The sequence below is a fragment of the Mirounga angustirostris genome, unplaced genomic scaffold (genome assembly GCF_029215605.1).
Source record: "Mirounga angustirostris isolate CCGP_5_RB_7025 unplaced genomic scaffold, mMirAng1.0.hap1 SCAF_7, whole genome shotgun sequence".
Classification (NCBI taxonomy): Eukaryota; Metazoa; Chordata; class Mammalia; order Carnivora; family Phocidae; genus Mirounga; species Mirounga angustirostris.
The window spans coordinates 89,945,782-89,964,012 of record NW_026991715.1 but is presented as its reverse complement, the minus strand read 5'-3'; the positions used below and the strand labels follow the sequence as shown (position 1 = coordinate 89,964,012).

The following is an 18,231-nucleotide window of genomic DNA, read 5'->3' as shown; positions in this document are numbered from 1 at the left end:
GGTGGATGGAAGGCATGTTATAAGTGAAAAAAGATTTGTCATATGTTGATAACTACTGAAGCTAGAAAACAGGTTCACAGGGATTCATTACACTGTTAAACAATGAAAATAAAAAATATATTCAACATAAAACCTGCTGGTAAAAACTATGTTAAAAAAAAAAGTAAAGAAAGGATACATATCAAACTACAACAGTAGTTTGGACTGGGCTGGGTCATGGATAAATTTTTTCTGAATAAAATTTCCCTAAAATCTTCTACAATAAAGATGTGATGCTCAAAAAAATTGTTAGAAGGCAAAACAGTCTAATGATTAGGAGTAGAGCCCTTGGGTAAAGGGCAAATTCCACATCTGGACAGGATAAGTCATGGTAACCCTATAACCTCTTGTCATAAAAAGGAAGTGCTCAAAAATTTGATGGGCACATGCCCAAAGTTTATAGAAGACAACCTGAAGGGATTTCCACTGGTCAAATCTGGAACAATTTGAACATCAAAATGACTACTGGAAAGAATGAATTACAACACATTAAATTTAAAAAATGAATCCAGGGCACCTGGCTAGCTCAGTTGGAGGAACATGCAAATCTTGATCTTGCAGTTGCGAGTTTGAGCCCCACACTGAATGTAGAGATGACTTCAAAATAAAAAAATCTTAAAAAAAAAATGAATCCATGAGTTCATTCCACATTAAAAAAATACTAACAAGGGATAAGGAAAGAAAGTTCTTCTTTACAGAAGAATGTCAGCTAATCAATGTAGAAGAATGGCAGAACAAAAAAATCGTTCACTGCTATAATAATAATTAATTTAAGCAAGAATCACCAATTGATGTTAAAACCATGGGTGAATGTCTGCTTGAGAATAGAATATTCATATAGTCTCAAGGCACTACCCCATAGATGACATACTTATCACAAAAAGGGGAAAGGGTACCTTTATAGAAGAAAATCTGGTAAACACCACCTTAAAGAGAAGATCAAATTTAACAATGCCAATAGTACAAACTGATGATCATTTGCCCCCTGATATGATGTTATGGATTGAATGTGCCCCCCCATAATTCATATGTTGAAATTCTAACCCCCAGTGTGATAGTATTAGAAGGTGAGGCCCTTGGGTGGTGATTAGCTCATGAGAGTTGAGCCTTCATGAATGGGATTAGTGCCATTAAAAGGGGCTGAAGAAACCAGAGCTCTCTCCTTTTATCACATGAGACATAGCAAAAAGTCAGCAACCTACAACCCAGAAGAGGCTCTCTCCAGAACACAACAATGCTAGCTAGCACCCTGACCTCAGACTTCCAGCCTCCAGAACTGTGAGAAATAAATTTCTGTTTTTTATAAGCCACCCAGTCTGTGGTACTTTGTTAGAGCAGCCCAAAATGACCAAGACATGATGCATTTAGAAGACTACAATATTCCCTTTGTTATATTCTTGTCAAAAATGTTCAACCTGAATATAATCATAGGAAAACATCAGACAAATCCAAACTGAGGAATACTCCTGGAGGAAGAACCAGAAAAGAGAAGACCCTGTTTTTTGTAAATAAACCCAGGTCTCTGAATGACTCCAGAACCATTCATGTACAAAAGAGACTCCAGTTAAGGATAAAAGAACCAAATTAAGATTTGAACTGCCTCCCCACACTAGAATATGCAGTTTAATTCCAACCCAGTCAACTAATAAAACAAACAATACTTTAATAAGACAGACTCTAGAATATCCACAATATAACATTCACAATGTCCAAGATAAAATTCAAGAAACATACAAGGAGAATGAGGCAAATGTGGTGTTTTCAGCTTACAGGGGCACAACAATTTGAATGATCATAGATTTCTTGTCAGAAACTATGGAGGCCAGAAGAAGGTGGAATAAAGGATTTAAAGTGGAGGGGGTGCCTGGGTGGCTCAGTTGGTTAAGCGACTGCCTTTGGCTTGGGTCGTGATCCCAGGGTCCTGGGATCTAGTCCCACATCGGGCTCCCTGCTCTGCTGTCTCTCTCAAATAAATAAATAAATAAATCCTTTAAAAGAATAAAAATACAGGGCGCACGGGTGGCTCAGTTAGGCATCTGTCTTAGGCTCAGGGCATGATCCTGGGGTCCTGAGATCGAGCTTTGCATCAGGCTCCCTGCTCAGTGAGGAACCTGCTTCTCCCTCTCCCTCTGCCGCTCCCCCTGCTCTCTTACTCTCTTTCAAATAAGTAAATAAAATCTTAAAAAAAAAAAAAAAAAAGAAAATACAAATACGTTAAAAGTAACTGAACAGAAAAAGATATACTAGGCAAACAGAAGACATAAAAGAGCTGGAATGGCTAAAACTGTTCAGTTGTTCTATCAGATAAAATATACTTCAAGAAAAATATTAACAGAGATAAAGTTGGAAGCTAAGGAATATACTTACAAGTTGACTGCAAAATTTATATAGAAATGCAAAAGACTGTAATATCCAGCAATCTTAAAAAAGAACAAAGGGAATTTTTGCTACCTGACTTCAAGACTTACTATGAAGCTACTGTAATCAAGATATTTTATCATTGGCATAAAGATAAACAGATCAGTGAACTGTAACAGAGAACAAGACCTCACTTATATAGTCATTTAATTTTTCTAAAAAGGCAACAAAGTAATCCGTTAAGAAAAGGAAGTTTTTTCCACAAATGGTGCTGAACAACTGATATTCATACAGAAGAAATAAACCTCACCCCTTACTTCACACCTTCCACAAAAATTAATTCAGAATGCATCATAAACCTAAACAGAAAATAATAAGCATTAAAAAAATTGACAAATTAAACTTCTTCTTGGGGCGCCTGGGTGGCTCAGTCGTTAAGCGTCTGCCTTCGGCTCAGGTCACGATCCCAGGGTCCTGGGATCGAGCCCGACATCGGGCTCCCTGCTCCGCGGGGAAGCCTGCTTCTCTCTCTCCCACTCCCCCTGCTTGTGTTTCCTCTCTCACTGTGTCTCTCTCTGTCAAATAAATAAAATCTTTAAAAAAAATTAAACTTCTTCTTAAAACTTCTGCTCATCAAGACACCATTAGGAAAACAGGCAAGTCACAGACTAGAAGAAATTGTCTTTATAACATATATGTGACAAATGACTAGTATTCAGGACATATAGAGAATTCCTGTCTCAATAATAAAAAGTCAAACAAACCAAGGGCGCCTGAGTGGCTCAGTTGGTTAAGCATCCAACTCTTAATATTGGCTTAGTTATGATCTCAGGGTCGTGGAGCCCTGCATCTGGCTCTGCTGCTCAGTGGGGAGTCTGCTTTAGATTCTCTCTCCCTCTCCCTCTGCACCTCCCTACCTCAAATAAATAAGTAAATCTTAAAAAAAAAAAAAAAGTTCAAACAATCCAATTTACTAGCTTAGTGATTTTGACAAAGTTACTTCTCCTTGGGAATGACAATTTAATTTTAAGGTTGCTGCAAAGATCAGATGAGACAAGGGTTAAGTATAAATACAGAGGTGCACAGTGCTTAACACAAAGCAACAGTAATAGGAGGCACTGTTATAAAGACTAGGAATACGTTATAAACTATGAACTTAAACTTTTTTTTTCTGAACGAGAGAATCCTGTTTTCAAATAAAATCTCATTTGAAACCCAATATATAAAAATTCATAAAAGCAGAGTTCTGGATGAGATAGGTGATAAAGGTAGACTCTTTACCAATACTAGTCCTGGCTGCCAAGCCCTTTCCATACCTCCACAGAACCCTAGTGATCTACAGAACACATTCTGAAAAACCAATGCTGTAGAACAGGGATAGGCAAATTATGGCAAATAAATGTATTTATATTTATAGGATAGGCAAATAAACAAATTATTTTAGAAATAAACTTTTACTGGAACAAAGCCATCTAGTTCATTTACATATTGTCTCCGGCCACTTTTGTGCTGTAATAGCACAGTTGTGTAGCTGTGACAGAGATCTGAGTAGCTGTGACAGAGACCATATGGCCTACAAAGCCTAAAATATTTATTATCTGTCCCTTTAAAAAAAGTCTGTCAACTCTGGCTTTAAAAGAGTACATTTTCAGAGGGCCTACCTGCATAGCACTGTTAAGATGCTGTGGTGGGAATAAAAATGACTATGACACAGTTACTGTTAATAACAATACTAAGCTTATGAGTATAAATCATGAGTGTTTAAGTCTTAAAAAGGAACACCTTGCAGGTGTGACTCTCCTGTAAATTAAAAGAGCCTGAGATATTAGTATCAAAAACTCTCTGCAATGTATAAAGCTTGTTGGACTCTGATTTCAACTAATCAGAAGACTCAAGGAGATTTGAATCCACCAAATATTTGATGATATTAATTTTTTAGGTATGATGGTTAGATAGGCTTTTCTTTTAGAGATCTTAGGGTGCCTGGGTGGCTCAGTCGGTTGAGCATCCAACTCTCAGTTTCAGCTCAGGTCATAATCTCATGGGTCATGAGATCCAGCCCTGCGTTGAGCTCCACGCTCAGCAGGGAGTCTGCTTGAAGATTCTCTCCCTCTACCTTCTAGTGCTCTCTCTCTCAAATAAATCTTTTTTTTAAGATTTTATTTGACAGAGAGAGAGAGCAGCAGAGCACAAGCAGTGGGAACAGCAGAGGGAGAGGAAGAAGCAGGCTTCCCGCCGAGCAGGGAGCCTGATGCCGGGCTCGATCCCAGGACCCTGGGATCACGACCCGAGCCGAAGTCAGTCGCTTAACCAACTAAGCCACCCAGGTACCCTTAAAAAATAAAATAAACAGATCTTATCTTTCATGGATACTTACTAATATAATGAAGGATATCTGGGATCTGATTTGAAATAATCTGAGGAGAGAAGATTATGGATGGAATATAGATAAAACAGCAGTGACCAAGAGTTGATGAATGGGTGGTACACTGGGGTTCAAAGTACTACTATCCTCTCAATTTTTAGTTGAATTTTATGTTTGTATTTAAAACACACATATAATCCTTTTTACAAGACAACAGTCAAAATTAGACTGGCCATTGTCTTTTGAAGAAACTGGTATGAAAGGTAGCACTAGATATAAAGAACCCAGAAAAAAATCCAAGAGGTTTCTCTCTAAAGAATCATTAATGGCAATTATATCCAGTGCGCACATACTGTCATCAGAGCCTAAATTAAAGTAATACTAAATGTGTTTCATATAGAGGAAAAAAAACTCCGAACTTCTCTGAATTTTACAAGTGGCTGCTTTTTCAAGGTTCTTAGAGAAGTGAAATGAATGACAAGAAGCATAATAGAAACATATAAGCTCTTTAAAATGTTAATAATATATACAAAAAAAATATATCGAAACCAATCATCCAACTTAAAAACTACACTATTCTCAAAATTGATTATCTAACTGCGTACTTATTCTTGATCCCATCCTCTGTCTCCACCTACCTCCACCAAGAATCCTTTATTCTCAAAATTATATTATTAGTTTGTTCTTATAGAAACACACACAGTTTTAGTATCAATTCTTAAAACAATATATTGACTATCAAATTTAGTATTCTGAATCTTTTTTTTTTAATCTGAACATTCCTTGGATAATTCTTTGGAGTATAAGCTTTTTAATTAAGGCTGATTGTGTAAAAAATAATGATAATAATAATAATAAAGCTGATTGTGTAGCCCAGCTCCTGCCACTTTCTAGGTATGTGATATTGCAGAAAATATTTTCCTGTCAAGCCTCCTCTTCTATAAAAGTGGAATAATATCTGTTTCAAAGATTGTTATGAGAATTAAAGCAAAATATACAAAAAGCACAGTTCCTGGTATATGGCAGGTACTCATAAATGGTAGCTCTTATTGGTTGATATTAGGTATGATCTGTAAAGACTTGGCAAATTAAATCCTTTTACTTAATGGAAAAATAGTATCTTGCTATCAAGTGTTTCCTTTATATTATGCCCTTAGACTCCTTAAGTAAAAATTCAGTCTGTGAATGGACAATTTCCACAGCCACCACCAGAAGTAATTCTGATAGTTCATCTGATCCTTTCACTTTGCACACACACTTTTCAGAGGTGACTTATGTCATATCAACTCTGTTCACTAGGAAATAGTCTGAATCCACCAAACTGTTTTTCCCAGGTAATTGAAAAGCTGACAAGGTCAATTCTGATGAGATCAGATTTCATGTCTGCATTCAGGGATGAAGGATTCTAGTACTCTGCCTTCCTAAAACTGACTGAGGCTTCCATGGTCTCCTCAAACTTTCCCGACTGTGTGTATTCCCATCTCCATACATGGGAAGGCAGATAGAACCTGTAGCAATGAAGAATGCTAGTCCTGGAATTAGGTCAACCTGGGCTTGGGCCCTGGTTCTACTGCTTATTAGCTATCTGATCCTGGACAAGTACTAAACTTCTCTGATGCGTTTCCTTGTAAGAAAAATGAAGATAACAGTAACACTTACCTTCTAAGGTAACTAAAGTCCTGCCTGTGGCCCTAAGATAGTTCTAATGGAGATGACTGATCTAATATTAATTCCTTGAACTTTCTTCTTTCTTAAAATGCTCTAGATGCCTGAATTAAAAAATGTGACTAGATCATAAAGTGAGAGAACTCTGAAATGGTTTTTAGCTGATAATATTCCTTCAACACATAATGCTTTGGGTATTAACTCAGGTGCTAATAAGAGCTATTTTATTTTTCAAGGAAAGAATAAGCACATCTGGCAGAAGAAAACTGCTAAAAGAATCCTGAGGTCTGGCTCTTTAGCAGCAAGGCACAATGAGTAGGGGTAACTGAAGCAAAGACAAAGTCAATGTTAAGAGGAATAAGATAGAAGAGTGAAGGCACTGAGGACTCAAGCAGACACAGACTGCAGTCAGACTGCCATTTCATATGCCAAATCATACAGCAACTTTATTACTGTATCACAGTGGAGCAGATATGAGAAAATGTTTCACAGAAAGGTTGAACAAAAGTTGTCAGAAGACAACCAAGATGCAAGAGGAGGGGAGGGAAGAGGCACACTGCTGCTACATTATTAACACAAGAGGAGAAGGGTTACATGCAGTGCAACTTAACAAGTCTGGGGTGAAGGTACTGGTCATCCAGTAGCTATGTCAATAGGCATTCAAGTAAGATGGTGGCCATTCCTGAAAATGCCAACAGTTCTGGAGTCAAGTTATCAAAGAGGAATCTCTTAAATAGTATACAACTTTGGGCATCTGGTTCCTGGTGACTCCTGTACCAAACCACGACCTTCTCCTACCTCTTGGCTTCCTCCTATCATCATCAATAGCAATAAATTCTTTATCCTTTCTCCTTGATGCCCACCCCCCTTAATTCTGCATGGATTCCAAAACTCTTTTCCCCATATCAGTGCCACTTCTATTCACACCAATTAGATCTTTCTACAGAATCAGCACTCCTCTTCAAGAAATAAAAGCTTTGACAGTATTCACACAAGGAGGTTGCTTTCTCAGGCTGCGTAAATCTGGAAACTTGGTGAAAACTGATGGATGGATAGAAAAAACCTGGAAAGCACCCTGGAAGCAAAAGGCAAATCACTTATAAAGAACTTATATAAACGGATAAGAAAAATACTAGGAACCCAAAAGATACTTGGGCAAAGTTGAGAGAACAATTCTTCAAAGAAGAAAGACAAATTGGCTTCTTAAAAAAAGAAAAAATTTCAATTTACTACTAATCAAAGAAATATAAACTACAGTGAATTGCTATTATTTATCTATCAAATATGCCAAGATCTGTAAAAAAGAAAAAAAATATTCCTCAGTATTTGGATGGTGTTGTGAAAAGAACAGTCTCATATGCTAGTGGTGAGAATTTAAATAACTGAAATCTTTCTACAAAGCAATCTTAAAACTTTATAGATATAATCCAGTAATTCCACTTTTAGTAATCCTAGTTTAGTAAAACAGAAATTCAGACAATTTATGTATTACAAGGCTTACGCCACTGGCTTGCTTGCTTTCTTTATTAAAAGATTTTATTTTTTAAGTAATCTCTACACCCAACATGGGGCTTCATCTCACAACCCCAAGATAAAGAGTCACATGCTCCAATGACTGATCCAGCCAGGCACCCCAAGAAGGCTCATGCTATTTTAGATGTTTATCTTTAACAGGGGGGAAAAAAAAAAAACAACCCATGCCCGATATTAGGGGAACACTTAAATAAGAATCTGCTCTTTTTCTTGCCAACCAGAAGTAATCCCTTCCACCTTTATAAGTGGTTAGTGCCTCTATTTTAGTACTTCAGCTGATTTGTATCATACTTATGCCCAAGTCTATTTGCTACACTGGACTATAAATTCCCTGAGCATAAATCTGAGGTCCCAGTCACCTCTCTCATATCCCTTTACCACATCTTGAGCACCCCCAGGACCTAGCACAACACACTTCACTAAATCACTTAGAACACAAAAATTTCTATTAAGTTGAATCACTGTACAAAGCAAATTAATCGACTTCAAAGACAGTATGATTTTATACATATGTAAACAAATATATAAAATACATACATAAAAGACATAAACACTAAATTTAAAACAGACCTAATTCCACCACAATTTGCAATAAGGTCAATTCCACAAGATGATAGGAATATTAGATTCCTCATACAGGAGTATTAGAAGGCAACAGTCAAAACCTACAGCCTTGCCCCTTTGACCCCTCCTTCCTGCCTAGAACACAGATGTGAGGTCTAGATATAAAAAAGCCACCTTGAAACCATGAGTCAAGAAGCTACAAGTCAAAGACTGTAGAGCCAAAAGAGAAAAGCCTAAGTTCTCATTACATCATTGAGCTACTGTCTCACTTTAGATACCTTGTTATGTGAGAAAAAGAAACCCTACATATTAAACCCATTGTTAATGTTTTCTGTTACTGTGATTTATAGAATTTTGTGACAGATATCAATAGGGTTTTCTGTTACTTGTTCTGACTTATAAACAATGCATATCCATCTACTTGGTTCCAGCAACTAGACTGCGAATGGACACTTAAATCAAAACCTAATCGAAAGTCTTTCTCTAGGGGTGACTGGATGGCTCAGTCGTTAAGCATCTGCTTTTGGCTCAGGTCATGATCCCAGGGTCCTGGGATCAAGCCCCGCATCAGGCTCCCTGCTCTGCAGGAGGCCTGCTTCTCCCTCTCCCACTCCCCCGGCTTGTGTTCCCTCTCTCGCTGTGTCTCTGTCAAATAAATAAAATCTTAAAAAAAAAAAAAGTCTTTCTCTAGAATGATTTATAGTTTCAGGAGAAAGAACTCCTTTCCATTAAAGACTAACAGTCTACAGCTGTGGGCAGACATCCTGTTTGCCCTTGAGAAGACCTCAGACAAGTAAGAGTCAAGAGATGGAGAGACATCATCTGAGCCCCTAGATCCAGCTCTGTCTGAAACCTACACCAGACTTCCCAATTACCATGCAAATTAACTTGTTTTTGCTTAAGGTTACTTGAATTATATTTCTAACACTTACATCCCAAAGAGTCCTATACACTACAGTGAAGTAAACACACAAAAAATTCTCTTACACTTGAAAAAATACCCCATATTAACCAACATATTTCAAGTTAATTTGTCATTCTACAACTGCCTATTTCCTTTCATACTGCCCATACTACAACCTCACTGAATCACTTGTTCTTTCCTGTATATTGTTCATATTTTTCTATTTATGTGATTTTGCCTACTGTTCTTTTACATTAATGCCCTTCCATCTTAATCTCTAATCACATTTCCTCTGAAACACCACAGACTGCATGTCCATTAGTTCTAACCTTGTGTTACAGTTATTCATGTGCATGCCTTTTCTGCCCAACTGCACTATAATCTCAGTATGTTTGGATTTGTATATCTCCCTACAGGCCTCTGTCTCCAAAATCCATGTTATTTTTACTAAGCCCATGCTATTTCCCAATTGTTAACACCTCAGTAGTTAGGTGTCAATAGCAATATAGTTAATCTAATCCTCCTAGGTACCACAAAAGCCATATTAACACAAGTGAGAAGACTAAGTAGGGCACAAACTACAGTCAGGTAGATAAATTCAGGTATATAAAACAGAATAAGTTAAACTTTGTCTAATTAAAAAAAAAATTTTTTTTTAAAGATTTTATTTATTTGACAGCAAGAAAGCGAGAGCAGGAACAGAAGCAGGGGGAGTGGGAGAGGGAGAGGAAAAAGCAGGCTCCCCGCGGAGCAGGGAGTCCGACACAGGGCTCGATCCCAGTACCCCGGGATCATGACCTGAGCCGAAGGCAGAAGCCTAACGACTGAGCCACCCAGGCGCCCCTAACAAATTTTTTTCATTAGAGATGTTCAGGTCTTATAATTTTTGCTGAGTCACCCAAGTCAAGTCTATTCTAGGCCTCAGTCCTTCTCTGTTAGCTGTCAGGCAAGTCTACAGCAAGGACTCTCCCCTCCATTCACCTACTTACCCACTATTTTTCCAGGAGATATCCATGAAGAGAAATCCATTCTTGACAGTATCCTGACTCTAAGCCACACCCCTGTATCTAGGCCCAAAGTGTACACAGTTAATGCCTTCAGCTTCCCTAACTCTCCTACAATCTATTTCTCACTAGCTTATTATTCTTACCACCTTACCACTTCCTTGCCTTTCATCTTCCCCTTAGCTCTACAGCTGATGGCTTATCCTTTATGTATTGGCATACACAGACTTCAGAAAGACTACACAGGCAGGAATAATATTCAATAATAACAGCGGCTACCATTTATTGAACATTTATTGTGTGCTAAACACAGTGCTAGGTACTTTATAAAGTGTCTCTGATTCTTTTTTTTTACAATTTTATTTATTTACTTGAGAGGGAAAGTGAGTGAGAGAAAGAGAGAGCATGGGGTGGGGGGGCAGAGAGAGAGGGAGAAAAAGACTCCCCGCTGAACAGGGAGCCCAATACAGGGCTCGATCCTGGAACTCCTGGATTATGACCCGAGCTGAAGGCAGACGCTTAACCAACTGAGCCATCCAGGTGCCCCTAAAGTGTCTCTGATTCCCATGATAATCCTAATGATGCCAAACTAATTTTACAAACGAGGCATCTGATCCTCAAAAAGGTAAGGTCATTTGTTAAATATTATCCAGCTGACAAGTATTACAGCTGAAATTTAAATTCAGATCTGTCTAGTTCCAAAGCCTGTGTTTCTCCCACTCGATCACACTGCCAAAAATAAAATGTTGGCTGTTCTCCCAGCTTCCACTGTTGTCCCCCACCCCAACAATCTATAATAGAGCAGAGTGATCCTTTATTCAAATATTAATTCATTCTTTGCTCAGATACCTCCAATGGTTCCCCCTTTGCTCAGAGTAAAAGCTAAAATCCTTACTATGGCCTAAGAACCCTATGTGATCTGTCCACTTTTCCCTCCCCAATTACCTCTCTAATCTCATTGTTTATCTTTCCCTCACTTAACTTCACTCCAGCCACACAGGCTTGTCATTCCTCATACACATCAAGCCTGTTCACAACCAAAGGTCTTTGCACTTACTGTTCCCTCTGCCTGTAACACACTCTTCTCTCCACCTTGAAATCTCTCACTTCCTTTAGGTCTCTGCTCAGATGTCACCTTCTCAATGAGACCTTCCCTGACCACCTATTCTAAATTGCTACCTCCTGACCTCAGTGCTCCCTAACCGCCTCTTCCTCTGCTTTCTTTTCTTCTCCAAAATACTTATCACCACTTAACATATTGTATGTTTATTTATTTGTCAGTATCCCACTGCTAGAATATAAACTCCATGAGAACAGGAACTTTGTATATTCTGTTCACTGTATTTGGTATATAGCAGTTATTTAGTAAATATTTACTGAATGAGTAAATGGAGAGCTTCATTCTTCCTAAGTGTTTAAATAAAAATGGTCTCAAACACATTTTCCAGAAAGCAAATACAAAGGCAACCTGTCTTTGTCCTAGTCTAGATTAATTTAGCGAATCTTCTCCCCTCAAACAATGCAACCCCCTCTAATTTTCCATACCTGTGGATAGCCATGTCATTGAGCAACAAACTGAGCAGACTGAGCCAACTTACCCAGAGTGTGGTATTATAATCAAATAAAACTTAGAGCAAAGTTAATCAGACACATATTTAATGATATGCATAATTGTTATTGTGCTGCATGGTAACTAGGCATAAATGGTAGACACTTCATGTAAATGACTCTAATTACTATTTCTTTTACACAGCCAAACCAAGCATGTCTAGGATTAGATTTGGGGGAAACCAGGAAGGAGGGGAGAGCTGGATACTTAACTCTGGAAGGTAAGTCCTCTCTCTTATTCCATCCCCTTAGGCATTGGGCTAACAGTCTCTCAGTCTGGGTTATGCATTTTCAAGAATAACTCTTTCCCTTGCATAGCAGGAGAGGCTCCCTTTTACCAAAAACTAGGCTGAGGGCTTGTCTGATTCCAGTCATAAAATGTGAGAGGAACAATCACTACTATCTCTGGCAAGGAAGACAGGGACAGGCAAGCTGGTGAAAAAAACAAAGATAGCAAACTTATTTTTGGTATGATATGGAAAGAACATGGCACACTAGTAGGTGCTTTACGTAATTCCTCTAACTACTTCCCTACCCCACCTATAGCTCCAAACTCTGTTCCTAGGACACAGGAATAAAGCAAAGAGTGGGACAATTCCAGTGGGGACTCCCTGCTCCAAATTCTGTTATAGGGTCATAGAGAGTAATTCAGGTTAGCAAGTTAACACTACTAGAAAAATTAAGTGGAAGCTGTTGTTTAGTAGTTGTTTCCCTTGCTTCCTATCTTATCTAACCTATAGGAGGATAAAGGGCATCCTACTTTCCCATTGGTTTATCCAAACCTATCCAGCCTTCCCAGCCCAGGCTAAACCCACCCTCTCTGAGACATCACCCCTATTCACTGCAGCTCTCCTCTGTCCTACTGAACTTACAGTCAGAATCATTCATTTGGGTACATGATCATTGACTTTGTGTCATATCTTGCTAATTTCTTTTTTTTTTAAGATTTTATTTATTTGACAGAGAGAGACACAATGAGAAAGGGAACACAAGCAGGGGGAGTGGGAGAGGGAGAAGCAGGCTCCCTGCAGAGCAGGGAGCCCGATGTGGGGCTCAATCCCCGGACCCCAGGATCATGACCTGAGCCAAAGGCAGACACCCAACGACTGAGCCACCCAGACTCCCCTTGTTAATTAATTTCTTAGGTTAATGTTTATCTCCCCAATGAGACTACAAACTCCTTAATGGCAGAAATTCTGTCTTAAACTTTAGTAACCCACATAAGTTTTAGCACTAACATTAAGAAAAAAAAATGTTCTGTAAGTAACTGGATTAATTAATGCTGAGGAGGAAGGCAATAGGTGATAGAAAGGAATTAAATTTCTCACTCTAGGTAGACAAGTTGGTGTTGAAATTTATAGTATTCTAGATTTGTCTTTATTATACTCCTGAACTAATTTTTAAAACAAATTTCCCTATGAAAAAAAAAGTGTTGGAGCACTTAGGAGGCTCAGTCAGTTGGGTGTCCAACTCTTGGTTTCGGCTCAGGTGGTAATCTCATGGATCATTGGACTGAGCCCTGAGTCGGGCTCCAAGCTCATTGCAGAGTCTGCTTGAGGATTCTCTCCCTCTGCCCCTCCCCTCCACCTCAGGCGAGAGCCTGCTCTCTCTCTAAAATAAGAAATAAATCTTTACAAAAAAGAATAAGAAAGTGTTACTGTCATTCAGGATATAGCAGACATCTTTGCATGGAGGTCTGAGACATCTGGATCAGAGCTACAAGACATACAGTGCCGAGAATATACAGGTTTCCAAGTCTATCAGAAAACATATATGTATATATCTATGTCTGAAAGAGTCCTCAAGACCAGAGTGTAAATCCCACCGAGCAGCATTAGACAGGGTCACTGACCCTTGTCCCAGTGGAATAAAGAGAACCTGAAATGCTTTCCCGGAATGAATGACAGTGCAAGTCTCAGTCTCCTTTGCCCACCTGATGGTGTCAGCTTCTCAACAAGTCCAATGAGAAAACCTGGTTCTGGTGGTATAAATATTCAGAATACTCAGAAACAAGTCTGAATCAATTTCAACAGCATGTATCTGGGGCTGTGAGTTGCCCCACCACACCCTAGTAAGGAAAAACAGGCTAAAAGACAAGTATTATATAGCTGAAAGATGTCTTTGGACAGTAATGAATACCAAAACCTGCTGTTTAACCACAAACTACGAGAGTTCGGTCTCAGAGGTGGCAGTAGGAGCGCTACTTTATACTACCCCTTACCTAATAACCCTGACCAGAAGAAGGTTATCTTTCCTAGAGCTCAAGGTACATTCAGCTTCTCAAACTCATTTATTTTTGGACCTCAATGCTGAGTAGGTTGTTGACTCAGATAACTAATGCCAGTGGGTAAGCATGTTTGGTGAGATAGGCAGGATAGTTTCTTCCTTCTCTGGTCACCAAATGTCCAGCCCCAGAATTCTTTCAGTCACTGGAACTCTCTGCTAAAAAAATCAGACCTGAAGAGCTATGTCAAATTAAAACTGCATCTAGAACCCTAGTCCTTCAGTGTTCTACTAAAAAGAGATGATGGCCAGATTTAGGTCTTCAACTTTCACTGTATTTAAAAGATAACCACGCTATTAAAATGATGCTTAAAAATGATGACAAAATCTCTGACCCAGTAATTATACTACTGGGAATAGTAACAGCAGCTAAAAGTCCTTATTTACTTTGTGCTAGGCACGGTGCTATGCACTTTCCTTAAAATATCTCATTTAACCTCACAAAAATCAAATAAGGTCATTACTATTAACTGGATAATTACTATTAACTGCATAAAGGGAAGCTAGGAAACTAGCACAAAATCACACACTGGTAAGTGACAAGGATGGGATTCAACCTCAAACTGACTAGATTCCAGAGCCTATCTTTTTTACTATCACCCAAACTAGTAATATATATATCCTCGGGAAATAACCCCAAAATTCAACAACTTTAGGCTTAAAAGGCTCAATGACATATAATATGGCAACCTGAAACATGCTAAATACACAACAGCTAAGTAAGGGGAGACAATTCAGATTACAGAATATTATGTAAGCATTAAAAATATTTTTACACATAGCTTTAGCTGACATGGGGGAAATTTTATGCTATTAGTAGAAAAAGCAAAATACAAATTTTACAGATATTAAGATCTCAACTATGTAAAAAATATTATCTGTCCATGGAAAGATCTAAATTTACTGCTAAATAAAAAAAGCAAATTGTAGAATAATATGTATACTATAATGTGGTCCCATTTATGTAAGTAGTGTCTGATTCATTTTAAGTATTCAATAAATATAAGCAATTATTATTATATTGAACATGACTACTTTATAATCAGAAAAATCAAATTTATTTAAATTCTAAGTTTAGGTACTACCTTATATAATAAATAAAAAGTATATTATTTCAGAAAAATTAAATAACATGTGCCTTTCTTCCTGGAAATCTTAACTTATAAAAATACCTCACAATTATATAATTTCAGATTAAATACTTCTAAGTTATGGGAATCAAGTAGGACTGAGACATGCAACACTTCCAATCATCTAAGGTATGGTTATATTCAACACGTTGGACCACAGAGAGCTGGGCTGATACTATTATATTTGCAGTTTAAAGCCACAGACAGAAAGGCAAGATTGGGGGTGGTAATTCAAGGGTTGCAATGAACAAGCAGATTTCTCTTGGTCAATAACTCACAGTGCACCAAAACCAAGGTTTTTGATGTTCTCTTCAAGAGGTAACCAATAGTTCCAGGGTGATGCAGCACAGAATATAGGACATGAATTGAAATTAGGGATACTTTTTAGCTGCAGTTTTAAGGTAGAACTTTTACACACAAAACCCCACAAGGGACTTATCTTGAATAAAAAATGAGTAACTCTTATAACATTGTATGTCAACTATACTTCAATTTTGAAAAAAATGGGCAACTCTAGAACTTACTTCCTCAAGTTCCATAGGAGTCTCAATATTTGAATATGTAAGATGAAACACAAGGTCCATAGCATCGCACTGATTTTTGGCCTACATATACCACAGTGTAAGTTGAAACATTAAAAGATAAAGATTTTCCCCTTCCCTTTCTCCTGAGTATGTACAACAAAATAGCATACCTGCCAAAGTAATAAAGAACATGAAAAGTACTGGAGAATTAAGTAGATAACAGAAAGAAAAACCAACCAACCAACCCAACAACTTTAACTTTGAGGAAGAGTGGTCTGATTTTCCTATACTGCATTGCACAGGATTACAAAACTACCATCAAAGAAAAGAGTTTGATAAATCCTGATAAGTTTTACCTGTGTCTTGCCCTATCAGCCCATTGCAGTACATGGCATGTCGCTCAATCTTTGTGGGTGGGAAGCCTTGGTCACATAGTGGGCAGGACACCTGGGTACTGGATGAGACTGCAGAAATAGGTATTTCCTTCTCAGCATTTCCCCTGTTACCAACCTGAAGAAAATAATAAATGGCAACTGTAATACCTTTACAATATAAAATATCTTTTCCCTCAAAGAACTGCAAGAGATTCCATCCCATATTTCATTTACTTTTTTTTAAACATATACCTCTTTTTTTTTTAACATTTTATTTTATTTATTTGAGAGAGTGAGAGAGAGAGCAAAGAGGGGGTAGGGTCAGAGGGAGAAGCAGACTCCCCGATGAGCAGGGAGCCCAATGCGGGACTCGATCCGGGGACTCCAGGATCATGACCTGAGCTGAAGGCAGTCGCTTAATCAACTGAGCCACCCAGACACCCTCATTTACTTTCAAAGAGACAATACTGAGGCGCCTGGGTGGCTCAGTAGGTTAAGCCTCTGACTCTTGATTTCGGCTCAGGTCATGATCTCAGGGTCATGACACTAAGCCCCAAATCAGGCTCTGCGCTGGGCATGGAGCCTGCTTAAGATTCTCCCTCTCCCTCTGCCCTGCCCTGCCCAGCTCTGATCCACCCCCACCGCATGTTCTCTCTCTCAAAAAAAAGAAAAAAGAGAGAGAGAGAGGGAGAGAGAGAATACCAGTTTGCTAAATTCAGATCTGAAGATTAGTTAGTAATATAGTTAACAGTTATTCAGAACCTGCATACTATATGCTAAACACTCTGCATGTAATACTCATTTAATCCTCATAGTAATCTTACAAAGGTATTAACATAACCTTTCTTACAAACGAAGAAAGCATTGTCCGAAACAGTAAAGCAACTTGCCCAAAGTTACATAACAAATAAGAGGCAGAGCTGAAATTCAAAATCAAGGACTATTTAGTTTCAAAACCTGAGGGCACTCCTCTCTATCAAGCTCTTAGGTCAGTATGCTGTGTCTGCTGTTTCAAACAATCTACATATCAACAGCATCTCAAAGAAACTTCTTCAATCTCATAAAAGAACTGTGAACATTCCCAGTGACTTCAGACATAAGGAGTTAGGAAACAAAAGAGTTAAGCAAAAGCACAACTAAAATTTAAGACCTAGACCTCAGCTTAGACCAGTAAGACATACCACCTCTTCTGTTTTATCTGTGACTTTTAGATTAAAAGAGGAAACAAAACAGAACTAAGACCCAAATATATAAGCAGGCTCAAATGGAAGTCCTTAAGACAATTCTGCAGAAGCCATTCTTACACCTTCTCTCTCCTATTCCGTACAGTGTTTTATAATCACCATTTTTCCTACAGTTGCCAGTGTCTGAGAAGCAGTTTTATTTTACCTTTACAGGTCAGAGCCAAGAACTCTGCAGTGATTAATTCAACAGGATGCGTGAGCACTGCAGCCTAACACTCGCTTCAAAGGACAGCATGTCCTAACCAATCAATGTGAAACTGTCCCGCATAGCTACTGCTTCCATTTAAGAGCAAAGAACACCTGGGCTGTTATTATGCCTTACTACAGGGAAAAAATAAACCCTCTTCTAGTACAAGATCAAAACAAGACCAACACTGCAATGGGTAGATAATTTGAGCTCTGGAGGTTTTTTTGTTCGTTTGTTTTTTGGTTTAGGCCATTCCTAAAATCTACTGCTTGTGAATGTGATCCAACAGAGGGAAACAGGCCATCTAAATACCAAGTCGAACAGTTTCTACAACTGCCAGAAAATGTCGTTTTCAACCCACCTGTGGCCTTTTACTTTAAAAGGGGGGAAAAAAGAAAGATGAAATAGGAACTAACAGTGATTGAATTCATTTTCTATACCAGGCTTGG

General features: G+C 38.3%; 1 protein-coding gene across 8 annotated transcripts in view; it reads right to left on the bottom strand.

Annotated features, from left to right (window-relative positions):
- The window catches only part of UIMC1 (ubiquitin interaction motif containing 1), a 164,414-nt gene that overhangs the window by 17,463 nt on the left and 128,720 nt on the right, over nt 1-18,231 (bottom strand). For all 8 annotated transcript variants that reach the window (XM_064596519.1, XM_064596520.1, XM_064596521.1 and 5 more), the window contains one exon: nt 16,334-16,487. In XM_064596519.1, coding sequence (XP_064452589.1) covers nt 16,334-16,487 — 154 coding nt within the window. The remainder of the gene's footprint in view (nt 1-16,333; nt 16,488-18,231) is intronic.